At 39.5% G+C, this 24,832-nt stretch overlaps 1 protein-coding gene across 1 annotated transcript; it reads right to left on the bottom strand.

Moving 5' to 3' along the window:
* Positions 1-817: 817 nt before the first annotated feature.
* Positions 818-24,752, bottom strand: ube2h (ubiquitin-conjugating enzyme E2H (UBC8 homolog, yeast)). Its single transcript, XM_040035323.1, has 7 exons — positions 24,470-24,752; positions 9,658-9,734; positions 8,598-8,672; positions 8,468-8,507; positions 7,143-7,195; positions 5,138-5,266; positions 818-4,969 (listed from the first exon to the last, which is right to left on the bottom strand). The coding sequence occupies exons 1-7, from the start codon at positions 24,520-24,522 to the stop codon at positions 4,845-4,847; spliced, it is 552 nt and encodes a 183-aa protein (XP_039891257.1). The 5' UTR covers positions 24,523-24,752; the 3' UTR covers positions 818-4,844.
* Between the last annotated feature and the right edge of the window lie 80 nt (positions 24,753-24,832).

Raw genomic sequence — 24,832 nt, 5'->3', positions numbered from 1 at the left:
GGTTCATTAACATTTGGATTGACCGAGTGCACTGTAGTTGTGAAATTAATCCTCAAAAATACAGCTTGCCTAATAATTGTGCACACAGTGTAATTGTAATGAATTGCTACCATTAGATTGGCTGATAAAGTACTTGTATTGATGAGCAGCTGAACAGGTGTATCTAACAAAGTGACCAGTAAGTGTGTATCTGGAGTTTAAAGTGCACAATTTCTCTCAGGAAAATGTGCAGATAAACATCGCACAATAATCACCCTCAGACAAAGACCATCTATACACATTGAATGTTTTATTAAAAAAGAAGTTATAACAGTTTATTTTATACACAACTATTTATGAGGTTATAAGCCTATTAATAGAGAGCATCTGTCATTTTTGACAAGCATGCCCACTTCACAATGGAAAAAAAAAAAAAAAAAAAAAAAAAAAACAAAAAAAAAAAAAACATGAGGGCAGAGAAGGTGGAAAAAAAATAAAACAAAGAATGGATTTACTGAAACAAACCAAAAGAAACAAAACCCTTTTGACTTTTAAACCCTCGAGTATCACACACTAGGTACCAAATACATAGTTTCTATTAAAACAAAACTGCTGTTTTCCATGCTGCGTGTGCCTGCTCAATCCCCTGACGGCAGCAGTCGGCCAGCGCAGGGAACAAATCCACACAAGCACAAGACAGGATGGGAGGTGAGCCTCGACTCCACACCAGAAGCATGCAACTGCTCGAGGAGTCAACACATGGGGGAGGTGACTTTACAGGATGAGGGTTCCTGCTCTTTGCAGCTGTGCTGATAAAACAGAGAAAGGGCCTTGGGAGTCTCGTCTACAGATGAATAGACCAGTCACTTCACTCAAATCCTTCATCCTTATTGTATGCAGCAGGTTCTGGGAGAGGAGTGTGGTTATAGTAGCAGGACTGTAGCCCAGCTCTGGACTTCCTGTGCAGGTTTACAGTCACAATTGTGAGGCTCTGTGAATCCTAGCATCTATGATATAGATGTGCGGAGTCTGTTTAAACCTGCAAGCTTGTTGTCTGAAAGAAGTGAATGGGGAAAAAAGCCAAAAGGATATGAAATAAAAGAACATAAAAATGCTTTAATCTTTAAAGAAATACTCTAGAATTCAAGTTGCAGTGGGAAGTGTAATCATTCACTGGCTTTAGGATGTCTTCTTTAGTTCTTAAGTTAAAGATAACTCGAATTTTAAAAAAAGGCAGCTATCAGTAAAATAAGATTGGCCATTGAGAAGATTGTTTACCAGAGGAACACCAGGCCACAGCTGAGTATATCATCAATTTATTGCAAATAATCCTGACAACCAATCTTATGATTTTTGGAGGGGGGGTGGGTGGGCAAAACAAAAGAAGATAAAAATTAACTATTAACTCCCTGTAGCACTGCTGCAACATAATGTGCCATTTTTATTACAATTGTCACCTTGGATCTAGTACATTATTAGTACAATACTGCACAGATGTCAAGTAAAACAAGATTTCTGAGTTGCTTGTTACAAAAAACCCCCCAAAAAACCTTAACATGAAATTCTTATCAGTGTAGCTGAACCACAGCTCAACCAACAGGGACCAAGTTTAAAACCCTAAAAAACAAACAAAAAAAAACGTGGGTCCCTCTCTGTGCGAATACACAATTTTTCTTTTTTCTTTATTTTGCTGCATGGGGGGGGGAAACAAACATACAACACACACACACACACACACACACACACACACACACACACACACACACACCCATGGGTAAGGTTTAGCTTTTGATGTGCATCACAAACCTCACCACAAAATAATGTATAACATTCACTTTGCTTTCAACTGCCTTGAATGTGTCAACTATAGCAAAGGTTAACTCTGCCGAGAGCTAACCCAAGCTGACATTCAAAACATCCTCAGGGCGGATTAAAGAAATAACAATCCCGGGTTCAAAGCGGTCAAACATATCAGATGAATTAAAAACAAACCATGGAGACGTCTGCATTCGAAAGAGCACAGAACTATGTTATAGATCATGCTTATAGAGAAAACCCAACGTCTTGAAAAGGGCTGAACCACACTTTAGATTTCAGTACAGTTAGATCTATCAGGCTCACTACAGGTCATCCTAGATTGAAATCTCTCTCACACTCACACACACACCCCTGTACAACTCTGAATCTGAAAGACGATGACAAGCAGGCATGTTTATGGGGCATCTCACATATAACCACAAAACAGACTAAGAATCAGATGACGCATCGATGCTTTATCAGGTAAGTATACCAAACTATGTAACGCTATCTGTAATACAGCCATGTAGCAAATGTTTAGTCGAAGTCGGTAAAACTAACTATCGTGACATGTCAAAAACACTGCTCAACAAACATTAGCATGATTTCCATCCTTTCAGTATCACCTGGGTGAAAATGTTATTCACTATCCAAGATACAGCCCAACTAAATTTCAAACCTGAGCCATACAAGTCTAACAATCCTACATTAGCACAAATAAACCCTAATGCCATTCGCAGCCCTGGGTAATTCCCCTAATTGTCAACAGACTGAAAATTTAGACGTCGAATCACAAATTGTACAGGATCAAACCGCAGAAACGCGAGAAGACTGTAGGTTAAAGCGATGTGCCTTTCTAATTTAAATGAATGACCTTCATGGCTTTTTGAAGACGTGGTTTTTGTGGACTTCCTTTTTATGACGAGGCACAGAAGAGGGAGTCGAAATCAGAGGTGATGAGGTGACCTCCCAAGTGGAATTCTGCCTTCAATCTTTCACTTGGGATCCACAATACGCCACAAAGCGACCAGTGATTCTTACTGCAATCTACGAAGTGAATACATTTCAAGGTTTTCTAGGTAGTCCGTCTGCCGCGTTAGCCTCCGTGAGCAACACTAAGTCAGTGTTTTTGGGTTAACACTGAATTTTCATGAGGCTACAGAGAGGTGTCTTTTTACTGTACAAGGTATACGCTGTACAAAAAAAAAAAAAAAAAAAAAAAGATTAAAAAACAAACCAAGCGCGCTGACCACCCCCCAACTAGGGGAAAAAATTAAAGTAGAGAAAGGAATAAAAAAAAAAAACAACAACCCAAAAACACAGAAGTGTCAAAACTCAAAAATGTGACTGCAATTCCTTTCCACGCATCATAGATGGACATCTTCACCCGCCACAGTGAATAACACAAGGTGTGTTCCTTTGTTTGATTTTAAAGTTAGGAACTCAGATCTGTACAGTTTAGTTATCATGTACAGGGCTCGTATTTCGTAATCCAAAAAGAGATTCTTGTAAGCAGACAGTCCACTCGACACCACCGGGGTTACGTACCAGTCAGACCAACATGGAGAGCATGCATCGGAGCAAATCCAGAGTAACAGTGGAATGTGAGGAAGACTGATACAACACTAACCTCAACAGGGAGGGGGACAAATTACTTTTAAATTTCACTCAGATCCACTCAGTAACCATATGACCATTTTTGTTGCTTTTTTACTGAGATTAAAACAGACTTTAGTGCTGTTCCTTTTAAAAAATATTTATATAGTCAGAAAAGTTCCTTAGGACCAATAACACTACTAGAAATGTGTTTCAAAAACACATATACAGCTGATTGTAATACAGAGACCTCCCTTCACAATGACACAGTCTGGTGCTTGTGTGTTTGAGGTGACTCCTGATGTGGAGTATAAAATGCATATGCACGGTCAGATGGTTAAAGTGTAGCTCTGGTCTATTTTTAGTTCCCAAAATACCAAGAGAGTCTGACCAGAATGCCCACAAAAGAAAACCTATATTAGAGCTACCTTCTGTCTTCACTGCCTGTGTGCACCGACCTTACATGTACAGTTTGTGCAGCTAGCATACATTGTACAAAACAGATCTTTAGTATTGTTGCTTATAATGCATTATGCTGGATTCTCAAATTAAACAAGTAGTTTCACATAGTGAGGACGTTACATGAAAAGGCTGCTCTAAATGCTCGCTTTGATACGTTTTTGTTTTCCTACTCTTGGCTCTGCATGATGTACACGGCTCTGGCTAGGAGCACAAGAAGCTCCGCCTGCTGTTTATCATGGGCAGCCAATCATAAGGAGGCTGACTTAAAGGGAGAGCAGCTAAAACAGGTCAGCAAACATATACAGGCAGCTGCAGGTCAACAGAGTAACAAAGAGCAATGCAAGAGTAATGTAACAGTCCATGTAGAATCTGAACTGAATGATAAAAACCCCCAAAACTATTTCATATTCTCATAATATGTTTTAAGAGATATGCTTAAGAGGTATTCCAGGTTGATTTGTTAGCGTCTATTGGCACTGCACTTCATATAAAATGTGCTCGGACACTTGTGTGTCAGTGTGTGCATTTAAAAAAACAAAACAAACCCCCCCCAAATATGTGGTGACGTACACCAGAGAGGGCAAGTAAGACCTAACCTGATCTGATGGGGACCAACTAACAAAAATGGTCAGAGTCAACTGGTATTATGGGAAAAGAAAGGAAATTATATGTCGCTGAGGTCAAAGGGGAAGTTTTATGAAGTGGATTTGTGTAGAGAAATCAGATGTTCACATGGAAGCTTCTTAGATGACGCACCACACAAATGAGCAGACTGACAGGCAGAGAACGTGGCTGCGTGTGAGGAGAAACAGCTACAGAATGGGAGGGGAGGTCAAACACACCAAAGGCTATATATCCATAAAAATCCTTGTTTAGTAGTAATAATAATAATAATAAAAAATCAACTTGTTTAAATATGAATATTATAAGTCTGCTTTCTCATGGTTAGGAAATCAAATATAGTCTCTGTGGGGGTTAGGGGGGGGCAGGATGGGGGAACCCTCCTATTACTACAACTCCATGTCCTGGGCCTCGTCTTCTGAGAAGTCAGACATGGAGCTTTCAGATGAAGAGTCGCCTGCCCCCTCTTCCTGCTCCTTCAGAGCCTCCTCTGTTGCATATTTCTGAATGTACTCTGCGGAAAGAAATAGAGAAAACAGATTTAAAAGGTGAGCTGGCTGGTCTGCAATAAAAAGGAAAAAGGAAAATACCTCCTGAAAGGAAAATACTTCTACAAATTTATATTCTGCTGGATACAAAAAACATGGATTGCTGCAGGTAACATATTTTCATTAGGTTGAACCTTTGATTTTCTGCTTGTACTCCTCTGGCCGATGAAGGTACATAGCAGCTGCATCTCCGTTCAGGGGATCGATGGGGTTTGGGTAGGCCAGCAGCTGGGGCAGGAACGACTCAAAGATGTTGGTCAAATCTGAAAAACACAAAAGGAAACCTTATCTCTTTACCCATGGAAAGAAATTAGTTCTTTCTATTAACTTAGCAACTATTTTGGTAAGGCATCAAGCCAGTTGTTTGAAGAGTTGTTTTAAGCCGCTCTGAATGGATGGGGTGAGAGCATCATAGCTTTACATGCAGTTTTATGTACTGGTTAGAACTGAAGTTGTAGAGTCACCAGGAAAACTTGCTTTAAAAAAAAAAAAAAAGGCGCTTTAGAATTTATTTTTTTACAAATAATTATTAGAATTTTGTTTTCCTTTCCAAGTTACAGATCTATCATTCATGTTTAAAGTTACATAACACTGCAGCTTCATTAATCCACACTGCCAACATAATCTGGTTTATCCCCACAAAGCCCTCGGGGAAAAAAAAAAAAGAAGCTAATTCACATTAGATATGGTAAACCAAGAAACACAGAAGTACACTTACCTACATTTTTACTGTAATAATGATTCGAGATGCCTGGTCTGATGCTCTAATGTGCGCATGCATTAATTCAACAATCCAGAGGTTTATGTGTTTCACAGTTTGGCTGTTGACTGGCTATTAAGAACTCTCCAATACTCTCATTGTGCATGTCTCCCCACTGGATACTCTACCATTGCCTTTGGAAAGTGGACTGCCCCAACTCCAGGCTGACAGTTTTAGGGTTTGCCCCCAAAGCATGTAACCTTATAAAGCTCTCCAATATGAACTGCTGTTCATTTAATGGCTGTTATTTTCAGGACAACTCGTAAATGTAACCTCTAATCTGAATAAACCTGGTAAAGAAATGTCATTCCGTTAAGTGCCCAATAAAAATCTGGGTGCTCTTGTTGAGTTACCATATCATAGCTTAGTTTAGCTTAATTTAAAAGGGGTCAGTTGGGCATTAACTCAAAATTCTGAGCTTGATAAACTCACACAGGAAGAAACAAATAAAAACAAAACAAAAACAAAAAAAAACACCGCTTTTCACTAGGTCTCAGCTAGTTCTCTCAGAGCTGAGGGAGAGTCCAAAACCTGAGATGACACTTTCATCTCCTAGGTGTCACTGTTGGGTCCATTTATGTAAGGAAAGCAAACACTCCCCCAGTTCTTTTCCACTGTTTTTGGTGTTTACAAGATTAAATCAAATGCTTTTGCTCCCTCTTCCTTTGTATAGGCTCATTACACAATGCTTGGCTGACTGGCCTATTCCTGTCATTTGGCTCATTTCTGTGTGGTTTGTTTTGCTGTTGTTTTTTTTAAACATCCGACACAACAAAACCTACAGTAATCCACACAAATACAACATTCGCTGGAAAATAATTAAGACCGAATGAATTCTCAGTTCATTTCTATTGGTTCTGTAAATAGCATTTAGGGTTTCAGTATTCTCCTGAGTAGGAACATGAGCTAAAATAAATACCAAGGGATGCCGGAACATCTGCTAGGTATATTACAGTAAAGTCATTTATACTACTCAACAGCTATTTTAACCCTGTGAAGTGGATATTATGGGAAATTAATGGGGGATTTTACTGAGAGAAGGGCACGGGGATGCCAGGGAAGCAGGGAGACCAGCAACAGTGAGGGAAAGTAACTGAGTATAATTGCTCCCATCAAGTATATGTGGGCATGTCTTCCACAGCTGACAGATAATAACTCACCCCTGTGACTGTTTTCTGACCTTGCTGGTTGAGAGTATTACCTTGTTAGTGCTCACTTTTCCCCACAGTAAGTAGATTAAAGAGCAACAGTACACCATTTGCTAAAGAGGAGCTGCCAGTATTTATTTTGTGCGGATGGCACTGTGTCAAGTTCTTCACACATAATCACACGACCCTCAGAGAGGGAACTCAATACAGACACAGAGCGTAGTCACTCACCATAAAGGGCTGTCCATGTCTGGTTGATGACATCTAAGCACACCGTTCCTGATCTGGGAAACAGAGAGGGAAAAGAGAGTTGCAGGTTAAAAGGCCGAAGGCAGGCAAGGACGAATCTGTGTATGTTGCTACGCAGAGTTTTTCTTTTTTCTACAAAAGGGCCATCCTGTTTTGAAAATGTCTTCACGTTTGTTAAGAGAAATGCAAAATTAGATGCAACAGGTGTACTTCCCAGCAGCTTTTGAGCAAACTGTGGCCATTCAGCTGTATATTTCCTGTCAATTCTGAAAGTTGTGAAATATCATGTGACTAGAACAGCCTGTCCCTACTAAATATATAACTAAAACCAAGTTGCTGTGTAAGTTAATGTCAAGTTTCAGTAATTTAAGCTTTAGATTGTTATTGTTGACATATTCCTAGCCACAGATCAACAGTTATATAAATACACTTATTACAGACCTTACCCACTGGCTAATAAAATGTTTCTATTAAACTTGCCATCATTTGCTGGTGAGAACAGCCTAGATGCCCTGCTATTTTTGGTATTTGAAACGCTACACTGTCACATATGGGGAGGAGGCACAAGTTTTTCCTGCTCACCTTTATGGACTGTTCAGTGGATTTACGGACTCAGAAAAGCAAAGAGCTTGACCGAGCAGGTACAAATGTACTTACCAACATAAGAACAACAAAAGAAAAACACAGCAATTCTGAATTTTTTGGTCAATGTTAAGTTTGGCCAATATTTTTCTGCTTCTCTTTTTGGTTTGTTTTTTGCCATCATTTTCTGGTGCCCAAAGATTACTGGAAATCACAGTGAAACAGTATTACTGGTACTTATATGGTGCGTTTCTTCTTTATTTGACCACTCAAAGCTAGTCCAATCCACTGTTCATCTTTGTACAAGCGCTTTGAACCTAACATTCACACACTCGCACTCTTATAGATGCACCTTGGGGCAACTCACAGTTGTACAGCGTCTTGCTAAACGATACTTCGACATGCACACTAGAGGAGCCGGGGATTGAACTACCGACCTTCCGATTGGTAGATGAGCAACTCTACCTGCTGCCCTTTCAATATAACTCAAACATTTTCAGCCGTTAATTTTGTCGTCTGTGAACATTAAGCAAGCATAAAATGAACGTGATGGCCAATGGCACTGCAATAACTGAGTTAGGTTAATCCTTTTCACATTTTAACATGAACATTTTCAAAACAATGAAAATAGAAGAAGACTTGACAACATACAAATATGAATTCTTGAGCTTCAATACTTGCATTAGTCTGAAATGGTGCAGCATACATGACTGAAATCAACTTACGCTTCATCAATGTTGGGATGAAAAATCTTGTTCATGAATCCTGAAAAAGACATGAAATAAGTTAGGACAGTGCTAAAACCTAAAATTAAGATGAATAAGTCTGGATGTAAAGTAGAGTTAGAGTTCATACCTATTGATGGTGATTTGAATGGGTATTTATCAGGAAGATCTACTCGCACTTTCCACACGCCTCCCTCATACGGTGCTGTACATAAGGAGGGGACACAGAATACATAAAAGAACAAAGCTGAGTGCAGACGACAGACTTTTATTCGCCTCAACATCATCTTCCATCCTTCGTGTATTTAAATGGATTTAAAAACAGTGTTATAATAAATTTTCTCTGCTACACATGAGCTTCCCTCATCACGCATCTGTCATTTTATGCAGTAATGCACTTCAGCTCAGGAGAAACCTTTACTTCCAAATCACTTCAAATAATACGCTGACATCAAAGAGGAAGCGACTCGGATTTTGCGGGGGTGTTTGGTGCTTGCCCAGAATAGCTGTGTGTAACAGGACCCTCGTGTGCTGTGCTGAAACTGAGAAGCACATACATGACAAATAACGCACATGATGGGTTGATCAGCAATGGGGACAACAGTTCCCCTTTATTTGGCATTGTTTCGAGGCAACATAAACAGGGTCAAACACACACTTCCCCTCTTTGCTGATGCGTAAGTGACAGTGGTTTTAGTGTGACAGATGTTACAAGTAGCATATGAAAGAAGTATTTCCTGCTGATGAGGCCACACTCCTCATCCAAATTCCCCTCAAGCCTGTTCAAGCCTAGCTCCTTTCCGTTTTACACTTTGTGGCCTCAGCTCTAGTTTTGCGTTTTGCGTTTCTTGCCTGCTGTGAAAAAGCTCTTTATGTTCTAAACAAAGAGACTGACTGACACTCCTGCAGTGGCTGCTCTCACAACCACATTTACTGTCACTTCACGCTCTGTAAATCAATCTTAACATCTCATTTGTTTTTATGGCGATGGCACTCATGTTAATAGCTGGTTTAAAATACATTAAAATGCTTGCTTAATAGTACTGCATTCAAGGAAAAAAAAGGTACCCTGGATAATCCCTTAATTATTTTAGAACATGTTACTGAATAAGGTCTCAGCAGCAATATTCAAAATGTCTGTGGAATGAGAAAAAAACAAAACAAAAAAAACTGAAAGAAGAAAATCTTACTTCCTTGTGGTCCAAAAAACTTCACTACAAATTCATTGAGTCCACTGAGGATGGTGACTTCATGCTTGCTCTCGATGCTGTAGGACAGTTAAGGAGGATTGCTTCACGAAAAGCATGCACATAAACAAACAAAGAACTGCAGGACTGATTCTTTCATTTGGCTTCTGTAGAAACAGTCAGTGAGCTGTGGTTGCTTCCTGTATCGTCACATATTTTCCTGCATGGTAGACAAATGCACAAGAATAACCTGCCCGGTTTCCTCTCTCCTACCTGACATGATTGTCTGTATCACTGTGAATTATGAAGACTAAACAGAGGAATGACAGCTTTTGACAAATGATAATAATTTAATTGTTTTAATCCATAATCCTGGAGAGGCGTTATCTATTGCAGCTAATAGCTCAATGCCATGCCCCTCGGGACACTGAATTAACATCAGGATGCCGACTGAAGTGTTCACCCATCCTTCATCTGCTAACTATTCCAAGTAACTTTTCCATGTGTCACTCTCCATGAGCACCTTGGCTTTCTAGAACTTGATATTACCACACATACTTCTGACAAAACGCAGTACTCACTGTACGCATGTGTACAAACTGAAATGCTAATTTTAGTCACTTCTCATAGTTGTAACTAATGGAGCCGACAGCCCAAGAGTCCAAAATATACAGTTAATACTGTACTGGTAATATCAGAAAAGGAGGTTTCTATAGTATCATATATAGCTGAAAAAACTATATATATTGTTGAGCATTATTGGTGCCTTCATAGATGTGAAAGCTACCCATGTGAGCTGCACTAATGCTCCCAGGGAGTCTTTCATACAGTGGTGAAAACCTCCATGGAATGCTTTTTATACCAAGTCATGTCACTAATGAGCCCAATTAGCTATGAGATGTTTGAGATAAGATGTATTTTTATCATTCCAGCTCAATGTTTTCAGCCTAAACTTGTTTCTGGGATCAAACTAAAACAATATGTATACATTTGATGTGTTGTCTGAAGTTTCATTTACAAATATTTGCAAAAACAATGATTTCCTGTTTTTACCATGAGCCAGGTTTGTTTGTTTTTGTTTTTTTTAAAAGAAAGGTGTTAGTAAAGAAAAACAGCCTGTGTTTTCATTTGCTACTCCAGTCATAGCTATAATTATAACATAAATAAAGTTTAAAAAAAAAAGAAGAAAAAAAAAAAGAAGAAAAAAAAAAAGAAAAAGAAATGGTCATTATCACACTAAGCATTCTGGATCACTGCTGTTTTTACAAAACCAAAAAGAAATCACTTTGCCTAAATGTGACCAAAGGAGATCATAATAAAAACATGAATCACCGTTTTCCACAGCGAACAGAAGCAGCTGTCTTGTTGATCCTGATTTAGTGTGGATCTAATTAGCAGCATCACTGACCCCAAAGGGTTAAATCAAACTGAAGGTTATTTTAAGTTCTGGTAGAGACTGCTAGGAGCAGATTGAATCCCTGGCTTCAACAAGGAAATGTGTCTATTTCAGACAGAAGAGGAACCTCTCTGTTCTGACTCGCACTGGAGTCAAGTAAGCATTATGAGGGTCTCCGATGCAAAATCCAAGGCGAACTAAATACTCATCTAAAGGTCACTAGGAAAACATAAACAAGCCCAGTGCCTAAAGAAACAACTCCTGCATCATATTTCAGTGCTCACTCGCATAATTCCTCATTTTATTCTAGTTCTGCTCTTTATCTAAAAGGACATTTACACATCTAAAAGCTATATAAGACAAGGCAGCAGTGACAAGGCAGCAGTGACAAGGAACAGGACGATACAGACTGTGTGTGTTGTGGTATGGAACAGAAACCGTGAGGTGTGGTGGGTGATAAGCGAATTATGGGGCTAAAACAACAGTAACTACACTGCACACTGACTGAAACTGGCCAGTCTAACTAGGAAGGTAGCGAAAAAAAATCGACCCTGCTATATGATGTCACACTTACCTAAATTACAACAAAATAGAAATGCAAATGTAAGGGTCCTGATGGCCTATAAATATTAAACTGTTGAGTACGTTTAATATCTCATAGAGTAAGATAATGCTAACAGACACCACTGACATGTAACTTGCTTTCATCCAACTAAAATCTATCAGTTTTCATCTAATAAGGAAACAGCAGTCACATGTAGCCACAGATTCACCCAGTTTCAGCATCTGTCAGCAGCAGCTTCACCCAGACCAAGCTCGATTTGAATTTCAATCACTGTGGTTATAATTTCTATTGGAAAATTAAAAGAAAAAAATATGATTCACATGAATGCAATATGAATTACAGCTTTTTAATTTAGGCTAAAAAGGCTAACGTGTAGAGTACACTTGACCCACTGATTGATTCAGTTAACCTAAAGATGAAGGAAAGAAGAATCTCAAAGAAGAATCTCTCTCAGACACAAGCTCAAAACTAATATCACTTCGATGTGATTCTTTCCATCTGTCTGGTCTAACCCAATAGCCTTTTCTACCCAATAAATAACTACAGGTCTCTGTTGACAATGTTCTCACACTACAGAAAAGGAGTTTGGCATGTCTGTAAGAACAGAGGGAAGTTGTAAATTCCCCAACTGTTTGATGGATTGAGATGGAATGTGAAAAACACAGCCAACCAACTTACTAGCTTAACTGAGCTCAACTCTAGATTTGTTTTTGTTTTTGGTTTGTTGAAGTCGACTGTGTTCAGATTTGGCAAATAAGTCGAATAAACAATGTCAACAAGCACAGAAACACTGAGAAAATAGAACCTCTGCAACATTTACATGTGTATCCCTTTAAGAACATGTGACTGATTTGGGTGCATTTAGTTGTAACATGAGATACTTTGTATCTTTAACATCTTGAAAACATGGTAAAACACACTTGGATCACAAAAGGCTCTAAAGGTATAAGCATGCAGTGTAAAAGTGCAACACACTTAAATGTTGCACCTCATCTTAAAAGGTTATAATATGAAGTGCTAAAACAAATAAGCTGATAAAAGGGGAACTAAAATATAACTAAATAATTTGTCACCCAGCATGGGTAATCCCAAATACCCAAACAGAATTAATGGAAAAAGGACAATTAACTACAGAGTTATATCATTACTTATCCCACCCCCACGCAAAGATCGCCTGTCCAACCCTTCACCTTGGATTTATATAGTTAAAATCACATAAACAGGTAAGTCAATAAATATAATCCAACACACGGAGCCCAATCAAGCTAGGAGAACATACATAAATCCACACAGATAACAGAAAGCCTTGAACTGTAACCTAAATTCCTTCACTACCAGACTTTATTATAAGGATATACTGACTTCAACATGCCAGCTCACTCTTTAATAACACAGTGTTAGACATGAAAAAAGTAATAAAAAAAAAAAAAAAGGTACAAAAGAGCTCCTCTCAGACTAACAATTACCTTGTTACTCCAGGACTAAGGTCAATGTTGTCCTGATATTTCTTCTGTAGCCTATAAAGCACATTTTACATACTTAGATGTAAAAATATGCAGTAAATAGCATTTACAGTTGTGGTCTAGACATGTCTTGTTTTCTTTCTGGTCCATTCAGGCCTCTATCCCTGCCTGACCCAGGATCAAAATATCCCCTCGCAACCAGCCTCGTTCCAAGTACAGAAAACAAACACGACGGAGAATCATAAACAGCATACTGTCAAACAATGTGGCGTCAAATATGCTCAAACATTTCGCTCTTGGAGACAGCAGTTGTTGATCTAGTGATGGGAGGCACTGGCTATTTTCAAAGCATGTTCCTGTCTCTTGCCGTTTTTGAACAGCAGGGGTCGAGGAAAAGCCAATTCCATTCATCTGATCCAATTCATGTATTGCATCAAAGGACAATGACGTGCAATCAAATCAAACGATCAAACTGACTGCACAGGTCAGTTATTTACAGTTTTGCCTGAAACTACCAAGATTTCAGCCTTAATTACATAAACTGTGACTTGAGCTTCATCCAAGTCAGAATTATAAATCACATGCAATCTGACTAAGCTAATAACATGCACACTGTTTTACCTTCCACGTCATCAACATGCCAGGCTAGAAAAAGTATGCGATCCTCTGCACCAACAACTCGACCACAAGCACAAACGAGAGTCGGAGAGTTTGGAAGTTTAGATGTGCCCTTACCTGTAAATGAATGGCATATAAAACCTGCTATTGGAGATCGAAAGACTAAAGCAGCAGCAAGTCTAAAGACTTGGGTGTTCATCAATCTATAATAACATTTTCTAGAACAACCCCCCTCCCCCATAAGACTGAAAAATATTTTCTACCTGGGATGTTGCTTTAAGTCCTAATTTTCCACCATGCAATCACACTAATGATTTCCATCCACCATTTGTTCTGCCTGTCATATGGACAGCTAGCCATTGTAGCTGCTAGCAATGCTCGGTTGAGTCATTTTATTATTGCGTCACAGATCAACAGGTGCACGTATCTCTACCTTTGTAGCCTGGTGTGTGTTTTTGTCTCAAGAGCAGAAACATGTAGCAGACGCAGTTTTCTTGCATATTTGGTAAAGCGCTGTGCTTTGTTGGAGGATGTTGAAGGTGGTCTCTTTTAGATGTTAAATCTTTGATGGAGGCTAACATATACAGTGGTGTGAAAAAGTGTTTGCCTCCTTCCTGATTTCTTAGTGTTTTGCATATTTGTCACACTTACATGTTTCAGATCATCAAACTAATTTTAACATTAGACAAAGCTAAACCGAGTAAATACAAAATGCAGTTTTTAAATGATGGTTTCATTGATAAAGGCGAAAAGCAACACATCATGCAATGATCTAAAGAAGCACCTGAGAAACAAGGTCACTGACACCTATCAGTCTGGAAAGGGTTACAAACCCATATCTAAGGCTTTGAGACTCCAGTGAACCACGGTGAGAGCCATTGTACCAGGGGTGGGCAACTCTAGGCCTCGAGGGTCAGTGTCCTGCAGGTATTAGATGCGTCCTTGATCCAACATAGCTGATTCAAATGACTAAATTACCTCCTCAACATGTCTTGACGTTTTCCAGAGGCCTGGTAATGAACTAACCATTTGATTCAAATGTGTTGACCCAGGGTGAGATCTAAAACCTGCCTCGAGACCTGGAGTTGCCCACCACTGCATTATACACAAATGCAGAAGACTTGGAACAGTGGTGAAGCTTCCCTGGAGTCAACATCTCATCCAGGAGGTCACAAAAGACCCCAGAACAACATCCGAAGAACCGCGGGCTTCTCTTGCTTCAGTTAAGATCAGTGACTCCACCATAAGAAAGAGACTGGGCAAAAACGGCTGCCTGGCAGAGGTCCAAGACAAAAAGCACTGACCAAAAAGAACATAAAAGGTTCATCTCAGTTTTGCCAGACAACGTCTTGATGATCCTCAAGACTTTTGAGAAAATAGTCTCTCGACTGACGAGACAAAAGTTGAACTTTTTGGAAGGTGCATGTCCCCTTACATCTGGCATAAAAGTAACACAGCATTTCAGAAAATCATCATCATCATCATCATCATACCAACAGCAAAATACAGTGGTGGTAGTGCGATGGTCTGGTGTGATGTTTTGCTGCCTCAGGACCCGGAAGACCTGCTGTGGTAAATGGAACCTGAATTCTGCTGTATACCAAAACATCATGAAGGAAAATGTCCAGCTATCTGTTTCTGACCTCAAGCTGAAGTGAACTTTGGGTTCTGCAGCAGGAAAATGATCCAAAAAACACCAGCAATTCCACCTCTGAATAACTTAAGAAAAACAAAAAACAAATTTTGGAGTGGCCCAGACAACGTTTTGACTTGAAGCTGATTGAGATGCTGTGGCATGACCTTAAAAAGGCAGTTCGGGCTCGAAAACCCTACAATGTGGCTGAATTACAACAATTCTGCACAGACACGTAGGATAAAATTCCTTCATAGCGCTGAAAAAGATAGCAGCTATAGTGGCCCAACCAGTTATTAGATTTAGGGGTCATTTTTTCCCCCCCACACAGGGCCATGTAGGGCTTTCGCCCCCCCTTAATACTAAGAAATTGCATTTTGTGCCATCTTGTGTTATCTTTGTCTATTATTTGAATGTGTTTGATGCTCTGAAACGTTTAAATGTGACAAACAGTTAAAACAGAAAATCAGGAAGGGGCAAACACCTTTTCACACCACTGTAGCCCTTGCTCTCAGACATGTCCAGGCTCATCCAGCTGTTGTGCATACAAGGAAACCTAACATGGCAATGCTATAGCGATATTACACCTTTATATAACTTCAAAATTTAGACTGGTATTACCATGAAGGATATGACACAGCACTAGAAGAAATGAATGATTGTCCTAAAATTCCTCCTTATCATTAGGTAAGAATCAGACTTCGGAATGTGGTAAAAATTATAGAAAATTGTTGAAGCGAAAGGTTCAGAGGCAAGATGTAAAGTAGTGAAGTGAAAGATATCAAGCTACAAATTCCCTTTTCAATGAAAAACTTACAACTTAGAAAGAGAGTACCATATTTATATTTCTGTGTTTGGAGATGAGGAACTCTAAGAAAGTCATCTCTATTTTACTTTCACTCCCTCACACACAGACTGTAGCAAAAAATATACAATCAAAGGCCTTGGAGATGAAAGGCAGGAAATATAGCAGCTGCCCTCAGGGTGTATGCAATAGGTAGGCTTCCTACACCGAGAGACAAATATAAACGACCAAAAGAAACACAAATTCACACCCATTAACCACTAGATGTAGAAAACTATTATTTCTATGAATACAAGCTGCAATTTGCAGAAAAACAGACAAAAACACAGTAACAGACAACAAAGTCAATGTGACCAACAAGACTGTTCCTCCTGTTTAAAAATGGATTGAGAGACATGAATTATGCATGTGAGCACGTGAGACCCTGAGTGTTTACTTCTTTGAAAATCTCTGCCAGCATACAACTTTATCTGTACATGTGGATTGTTCCTGCTAAAGTCCAATCCTGTGTTTAAATCTGGATGTGTTTGTGCATTCAACTTTGTATGTATTACTGCACCGTGCCGAGCCGAGCGAGATTACTGTGTGACCTCCACTACACTCTGCTGCCTGAAAACAGAGGCAGCTACTGTAGCACAGCAACCATCCTGCCACTGCAGGCAGAGCGAGTGATAGGCAGGGTGTTTCTGAGAGAGAGTGATTTAATCAACTCCACACCAAACAAACACTGTTCTCCCCTTGCAGTCATCATCACAAAACCTCACTGACCTACAGTCTCCCTCTTACCCTGAAGTAAACACTTTCCCCAAGTAGGGCATTTTCCAATATTGCTAATTAAGAAAAGACAAATAAAAAAAACCAAACAAAAAAACCCCCACAAAAACAAATGTAGCTTGGTGTTAATGGGGATTTGCAGCCTGAAAAAACAAAACTAAAATTAAAATACAAACAACAACAACAACAACAACAAAAAAACAACAACCAAAAACTAAACCCCAGCTCATCGACTCTGTAGACAGATAATCCTGTGAATACATGGTCAGCTAAAGAGGAATGAAAATGAGAACAGAATCAAGCCTGCAGCTGCAATTCAACTAGTCTACAGATGGCTCAAACCCACCCTTGTATTTACAAGAGTGATACGACAGTGGTTCTGTTTATATCTAACAAGATGTAAATAATTAATCTATATAATATGTAAACTTGCCAGTTGCTTTACTGGCTCATAAAATGACATGAACTCTCCGTTAAATCTAATCCAATGCAGAGGACATTAAGTAAGAGTTCTTCAGAGTGTCTGCAAAGTAAAACAAGCCAAACAAAAAAAAGTCAAATCAAATCAAATTATTATCATCATCATCATCACTCACTACTTAAACAATCCTGTAGTGATATACACCAGAAATGCCAGCAAATATGCTTCCACGCTTGTGCACCGAGGCAGACTCTGCTCACCAGGTTACAAAGATTGCAAGGTACACGACGGGGAACTGAAGTACACAATGAATCAGAACAACAGCAACATAAATTAAAGAGTAAACAAAGGATTTTACTAATATGAGAATTTGATTTGCACCAAATTCATTTTGATTCAAATTGTTCCTGAAACTGAATGCTGTAGGTAAAAACCTCTGGTGCTACAATGTTACTGATAATTTGTTTCAAACTACATCAGTAATGTGGAAGCAGATAGGTTAGCCTTCTGCTTATTTCATGTCTTTCCAACATCTCACTAAGAATAGAAGGAATCTCTGTGTCCCTCACCTTCTCTCAGTGACATTTTTTTTTTTTTTTTTTTGCATAGTTTCTCCACTTTATTATTGGGCATTTTTAACCCCCTTTCTAGACAAATGCAGAAAGCCAGAATATACCACAACAGCATTATGGCTCACTCCACCAGAGCACTTGAAAAAGAAAAAAAGAAAAAAAAAGCTATGTTAGCTTACCTATCTCTCTGCTTAAATAACAATCAAAATAAGCTGGCTCTTTGGGAGCAAAGACGATGATTGATAATTATGGTAAATGAAGATGGTTGTTACTAATACCAGGTGTCAAAACGTTTAGTGAACTGCATTCCTGCTATGGATAAAATATGTCACTATTTGTTAAGCTGCACACTATACTTTACTACTCTATAGTTATTTTCACATGCTAATATGTGCTTCTTGCAAGTACAGCACCTTTGGGTGGCAGCAAACATCTACATGCTTCTGAAATTAATATTTTATATTCAAAAGTTAATTTTTTTTCATGATATAATCAGACTAAATATTCCATCTGTGTTACTAACTGAAAAAAGACAACCATTTAACTCATGGCCATATGGTGATCTATTTTACACTGTAAAATTTTATAGATAACACAGCTTAAAAAAAAAAAAAAAAAATTAAAAGACGGGGGAAAATGGTTAATTCGCATTTAAAAGGCTAAACAATGCAAAAGGTACATCTGCTCAATGGTAACAGGTTGTACCTTGGACAGGCGCAGGTCTAGTTGTGCTTTAGAAAAACAAAGAAGCATTCTTTTACACCCACCACAAAATGAGCATGTTGGAAATGCTGAATGGAAATGGCTATCCTTTGCTTTTTTTTTTGTTGTTTAAATCTCAAGTGTGGTGTTATTCAGCAAAGCTGGGCTTAAGCTGTCTGTTTTAGAATCAGCTCCGGCTCCTTCTGAGACATAAAGAGTCTGAATGCTGATGGAGGACCGGTGTGTGGGGCCTGTGCAAAAGAAAATCTTGCAGCAGGCTTTACATATCAATGGACATATGCCCCCAAAGGCCTGACTCAACTGAAATCCGATTGTAAATGTCTGGTACTGTTAAGCGGCGCACTCACTGGAAGGTGGATGGGAAATAAATTAAAAATAAATATGTCTGTTTTATTTCTGCTTCAAGGATCCACGGTCTATAATTTTACACATTTAATAGGACTGCTTTCTCAAATATGCACAATCATTTGCTCCTGAGAATAATAAACCTTGGGCAAACCTTTTAAACATAATACAGATTTCAAATTTCACCAGATGTAAAAGCCATCTGCACAAGACAACAACTTGCACTTGCAGCAAAATTGAAAAGCTCTCTTTTCTTTTTTCTTTTTTTTTTTTACCCTTACTCATTTAGTAATAAACCGTAAATAGCCAGCTCAACATGCAAGAGTTAGCCAAATGTATTATTCACTTTGCAATGCAGATTTAGTTTTCATCAGATGCAAGTCTCAATATACCAATGGCTACCTCCCGGTGTGAGAGCCGGAGGAGCTCAGAATTGAGCAGACTAAGTTCTTTGTCTTCACTGGTGAGAGATGAGAGCCCACCCACTGCAATCAAATGTGAATCCTTCAGCTGCTCCTCCTCTCAGCCCTTCACTAAATCAACAGTCTATTTACAGCAGTAGTGACAGAGTCTGTGTGTGCGCACGTGCATTTGAGCTACGTGCATGCACATACAAATGAGTTGATCATTAATGAACACAAAACTGAGCCAGTGCAAGAAAAACAATGGCCTGGATCTGAAGCAGCAGTCTAATGAGAAAATCTAATAAACAAGATGTGCTGCTTATTGTACAGAGAAAAACACAAAAAAACTCAAGAGACATTTTCAGGAAATGGCTATGGTGAAATTCGCTTTAATTAGAGAAACACGCGGGGTTAATTTTATCAACTTGACACAGATGAGAAATGAACAGCAGCAGATTAGCACAGTGAGGCAAGTATAGGGTGTGTAAGTATAGGTTGCATTTTTTGATAAGGGCCTTTAACCTTATATGCAGGTTAATTTCGAGCAAATAAAAGCTGCAGTGGTTTTACTGCAACATTTAAACAAGCAGATCCAGCGGCTCTGGCCTACATGACCAAACGTAGTTACCCCATTGTCACTCCTTTGATTTTCCACACTAAAGCACCTCTGCATGTGAGTGACAGAGCCAGGCTGAACTCCCAAATGCTAGGGGAAAGGAAAAAAAAAAATCATGCGAAACAAAGAGAGGAACTTCAGTCCATCTGTTTTTCCAAGGGAACGCAGCCATGCGTGCAGGAAGCTTCGCTGTATGCACTATGGGATTAACAGTGAGGGCCTCAAACACCCTACTGTCAGCGATGCCTTGCTCCTGGACCCCCAAAACAGGACTGTCAATCAATGTGGCGCCTCCTGAATAGTAGGGGCCTCATACACAATTGACTTTGTTACCTTGCATTCATTCACAAAGTCCTAAAAACGATAAAAAGCAGGAGCTCGGTTGGATGATATGTTTTAAACACACCTGCAGTGACACAAGCAAAGTTATGCACCAAATGTAAATAAAGATAATAAAAACTGTGTCAACTGACAGCATCATGCATGCGGTTCAACACCCACAAAATCTTGACAAGACTTATATTTAACCGAATTTTAAATTCAATTCGATTTTTTTGTATGCTTTCAGATATTTTGCCTTTGGGAGTAATAGTATGGTGAGTAACTGAGGCAAAGGACAACTGTGCTTTACACTTTTTATACCTACAGCACGTCACATTATCTTGCAACCACAATGAAAATAAAATTGAAGTTAGCAAGTTTTCTATGAACTTCTTTGTGTCAACTACTGTGTAGTTATTCCAGCCCAGTAACAAAGCATGCTGGTAGCTTATGCAACTTCCTCATCAGACCAGGGCATTCCACATTTTGCTCATGGGTTCATTGTGCCATCCATTTAATCAGTCAGGAAAGAGCATACAACTGCTGGCTCCTTCCCTACAATAAACTGCATCTAGTTAGTTCAGTCCAGCAATAATAGCACTGAGTGCAGTTTAGCTGCCCGTGACTGTGCGACATGGCCTGACGCAGCAGCAGGAGGTAGAGAGGGAGGGGTGGGTCACAGGGGCTTCTCTAAATGGGAAACACAAAAGAACCTACTGCTGATGCTGTCCGGATGTCATTCTACATGGGCACAATGGGCCAAAAAAACTAAGCAGAGAGGAGATAAAGCTCAGGATTGGTATTACACTTAGCAAGGGAGGAGGGATGCTTTGGAGAGGACAATCAAAAATGTCCCATGAATCTGGACAAGTGAATAAATCAGATTGCGAAAGGTTGACTGCTGCGTAAAAAGTTACTTTTAAAAAAATAATTTAAAAAAGTAAAAATGTGAGCTCTCCTTGAAAACTGCAAGTTGGGAGGTGTGATGTGCAACGCCTTTATCAATATAAAAGGAGGTATATGCTAATGTTGACATCAGGTATTATGATGAATACTGGAGCAGATTAAAGCCTCTGACACCCCTCTGCGCAACTCTTAGCAGACTTGAATAAAAATTGCTGGTGGCCATGCTCCAGAGAGCCCTTTCAGCAGGAACTCAAAGGTTGAAAAGTACAGCTGGGATGTCATTTTGAGGACATCAGATGTCCTAACATCCCCTCTGATAGATTTATTTAGAGCAGAATATACACCTCAAGTCTTTACATCTCATATTAATTACATTTTTAGCACCTAGAGAAGAGACATTTTAAAAAACTCTTCTCTGTTGGTTTTCCCATTTTTAATTAAATAAACAATTTTGCAGTGTGTTAACTGAAAGACCAATTTTGTAACAATTACATTAGATAGATTAGAAATGTCACACATAAAGATGTCCAAGTCTTATTGTTGGTCAATTATATGCCAAGCAAAAGCGAGAGAAGTCAATAATAAGAGCCTTGTTAAAATGACCTGTTTTAGCATGCACAATAGGCTTAGTGCTATGTAATTCACCTGTGCTCAAATTCCAGGAACTTTCCACCTGAAAGTCTTTGTAAAACAACAAGACCAATAAAAAAAAAATATATGCAAATAACAGCACAACTTCCTACACAATATGTGCAGTCAATCCCACACAACAGGCTGAATGTAAAGCTCTTAGAAGTGACACACTGTGCTAAGCTCCTTCAAGAACATTGTGTTTGACATCAAAATCAGCCCAACCGAGACCAAGACAGAATACCAAATGTCAAGAGGTTATGCAGATGATAGGAAATTAATGTTAATTTAATGTTTAAGAAATCCAGTCTGTCAAGAAGCGGTCAATAAATATTGTCTCGTATTGTATAGGAGGGAACGAACTAGCAGGAAGACGTATTACAGTGGAAAGTCAGTGTACACTAACGCTTAATGTCTTCTCTATGAATATTTCACAGAATTGTACAAAGAGTAGTGAGTACTAGCATATAAAAGCAGGCTGCAGAGTATTGGCTGGCTTGGGACAAAGCTTAACTGAGTGGTGCTACATGTTAAGGTCATTCTGACATTCATTTTCACGAATTCCCGCACGGCCTCCGTTCTAGATTCACAGCTCTCCGGTGGCCAAAGCAAATTAATGCACAAGGCCTCTCAGAACCTGCCTCTGTCTAAAAGCCAGTGTGAGTTTCAGGTTTTGGTTACACTAGGGGGAGATGCATTGATAGCAAGCACAGAAACAGGTTCTTATTGATAGTTTAGAAGAAGGGCCTACTAGAATCTGGAGACCTGCCCGCTCAAGATCAAATCCAACTCTTTAAGATCTACATTTAAAAACACACATAGCTGTCATTCGTAACACTTGCTGACCACTAGTCTTGGATGGTATGTTTAAACACTCAGGTCACTGTACAAAACTGAGCAGGTGGTATTTAGCAAACCTGCTCTTGCCTGTCAGTGAAGTAGCTCAAGAAGGAGAGGGGTTTTACTACACTCCAATGCTTTGTGTGTGGGTGTGGGTGTCCACACTACAACCCTTACAACTCTTGTTCTGTCCGTTTCAGCACCCTGTCACAGTTGCTACACCTTACACATAAATGGTGTCGAGCGGGGGAAGAATAAACTTTACATACTCATCACCAATCTCTTACTGCAGTAAAAAAAAGAAAAATATAATGCTATAAATAGTATTCAAAGAGTTATATATTATTGGTCTACAAGCAGAAATAACTCAATTAAGACCAAGCTTGAAAACAAAAACAAAACAAACAACACACTGTCAATATTTTAATTTTAAAACTATTAGTTTGAAGCTGTTGGGGTAACTTCCCCTTGTTTTTGGTTTAATTCTGACCAGCCCACTTCTAACCCCATATTTGCAAAGCTTTTACTGCGATCCCATCAGCTGTTCTAAGTCCCTCCCTCATGTGGTTTCCGGCTAGTAACAGGCTACCCAATCATTAAGCTGGCTTCCACTGTGCTGGGACAAAAACAAAACTACTTGTTCATACTGTTCCTTCTGGAACATTGCATGGACTGGAAATCTGACGTTATGGTTCACTTTTATAACTGCTTCTGTCATCCCTTAGTGAAGCTAAACAAATAAAGCAGCGGTGCAAGAGTAAACATGGTGACGACGACTTGAAAAGCAGAACACACTAGATGCTGCCAAAAAGTTCAAACATTCCACAGTGAAAATGACTGTAGGGGACTTGACACCTGCTGTACCACGTAACAGCTGCCACACTCAGTTCCAGATCCAGTATGTCCAAAACTACACGTTAACACCCATCGAAAATGAGACAAGTTAGTACTGCATGCATTTGCCTGTTGACACTGAAGTACAGTGAGAGACACTGATCAGGTGGCCATTTTGATGCTGAAATTAACCAACTGACTAGCACGCCAGTTCAACAACGCTCGTTGCAGGTCTTCTTGTCAAGTGGTAGATCCAATAACACACATACCAAACCCTTAGTGGGGTTACAAAGCAAAGCTAGGTAGACCCAGATCGCTATACACGCAGCAATAACGCCAACGTCTTGCGACTAGAACAAAAGCAGCAGCGTTTTCAGTTGGGCTTACGTTATGTAAACAAGGTTCTGTGTAAGCGTGTGAAAGGGGCAGTTTGAGTTTGATTCCCGTCATAAAACAGAGGAGTGAACAAAGAAACCAAATTGCCACAAGGTGTTTTAGGTAGTCTACCTCTGCTACATCTGCTGGTGGTGTAGCAAAACATTTCTGTATAAGGAGAAAAACGTCGGCGTCTGTGCGGATATTGCAGTAATTTTCAGAGCTGGAGAGCAAGCTCTAGACAGCTAATGTTAGTTACAAAGAAATAATATTGCGATGAAAAAAAAAATGCCGGAAGGACCTGTGACCGATCTGATTAGCTAATACAGCTGTCCCGATAAGCGACTGAAGGTTCGCAGGACAGAAATAGCTAACACTTGGCTTTGCTAGCAAAATGTTGTTTACACAAAACACCAGTCATTCACTGTGAAAGCATTTTCTGCTTGAGGGGGATTTCAAGAAAAACAAGCAGCACCAATAAATAGAGTTCACTCATATAACGCTGACAAACTGTTCAGCACATAGCTGACCAGATAGCGATTGAGAGACTGTTGTTTATGTTCAGAAAGGATACAGTTTCACCACATCGGTATCCATTCGCCTTTTACCCGGACTTGGAGACGACATTTTTGCTTCTTCCACCGCAGAACACCCGTGAGAAAGCTGAAAGCTAGCCCCCCGGAACGCTAGATAGTCTAGCAAACGGTACTATCCGAAAGTTAACATTTGCCTCCAGAAATGCTCGCAGCGAGACGTCTTCCCACTTCAACGTATCTCTGCCCTAATGAGTAGCTGAGCTGTCTCTAGACCTCTGCCGTTCACTGCCTCTCAACGATATGACCATGGTTCCGACACTGGGATCCCTCCGCGAATGACGTCATATTATGTGCGACCCAAACGTCACCATAAATGGCCATGTTTGTAGTTTTATCCAAAA

Source organism: Simochromis diagramma, unplaced genomic scaffold (genome assembly GCF_900408965.1).
Source record: "Simochromis diagramma unplaced genomic scaffold, fSimDia1.1 OVJJ01000816.1, whole genome shotgun sequence".
Lineage (NCBI taxonomy): Eukaryota > Metazoa > Chordata > Actinopteri > Cichliformes > Cichlidae > Simochromis > Simochromis diagramma.
Note: the sequence above shows the minus strand (reverse complement) of the source record. Positions and strands in the feature narration are given on the sequence as shown.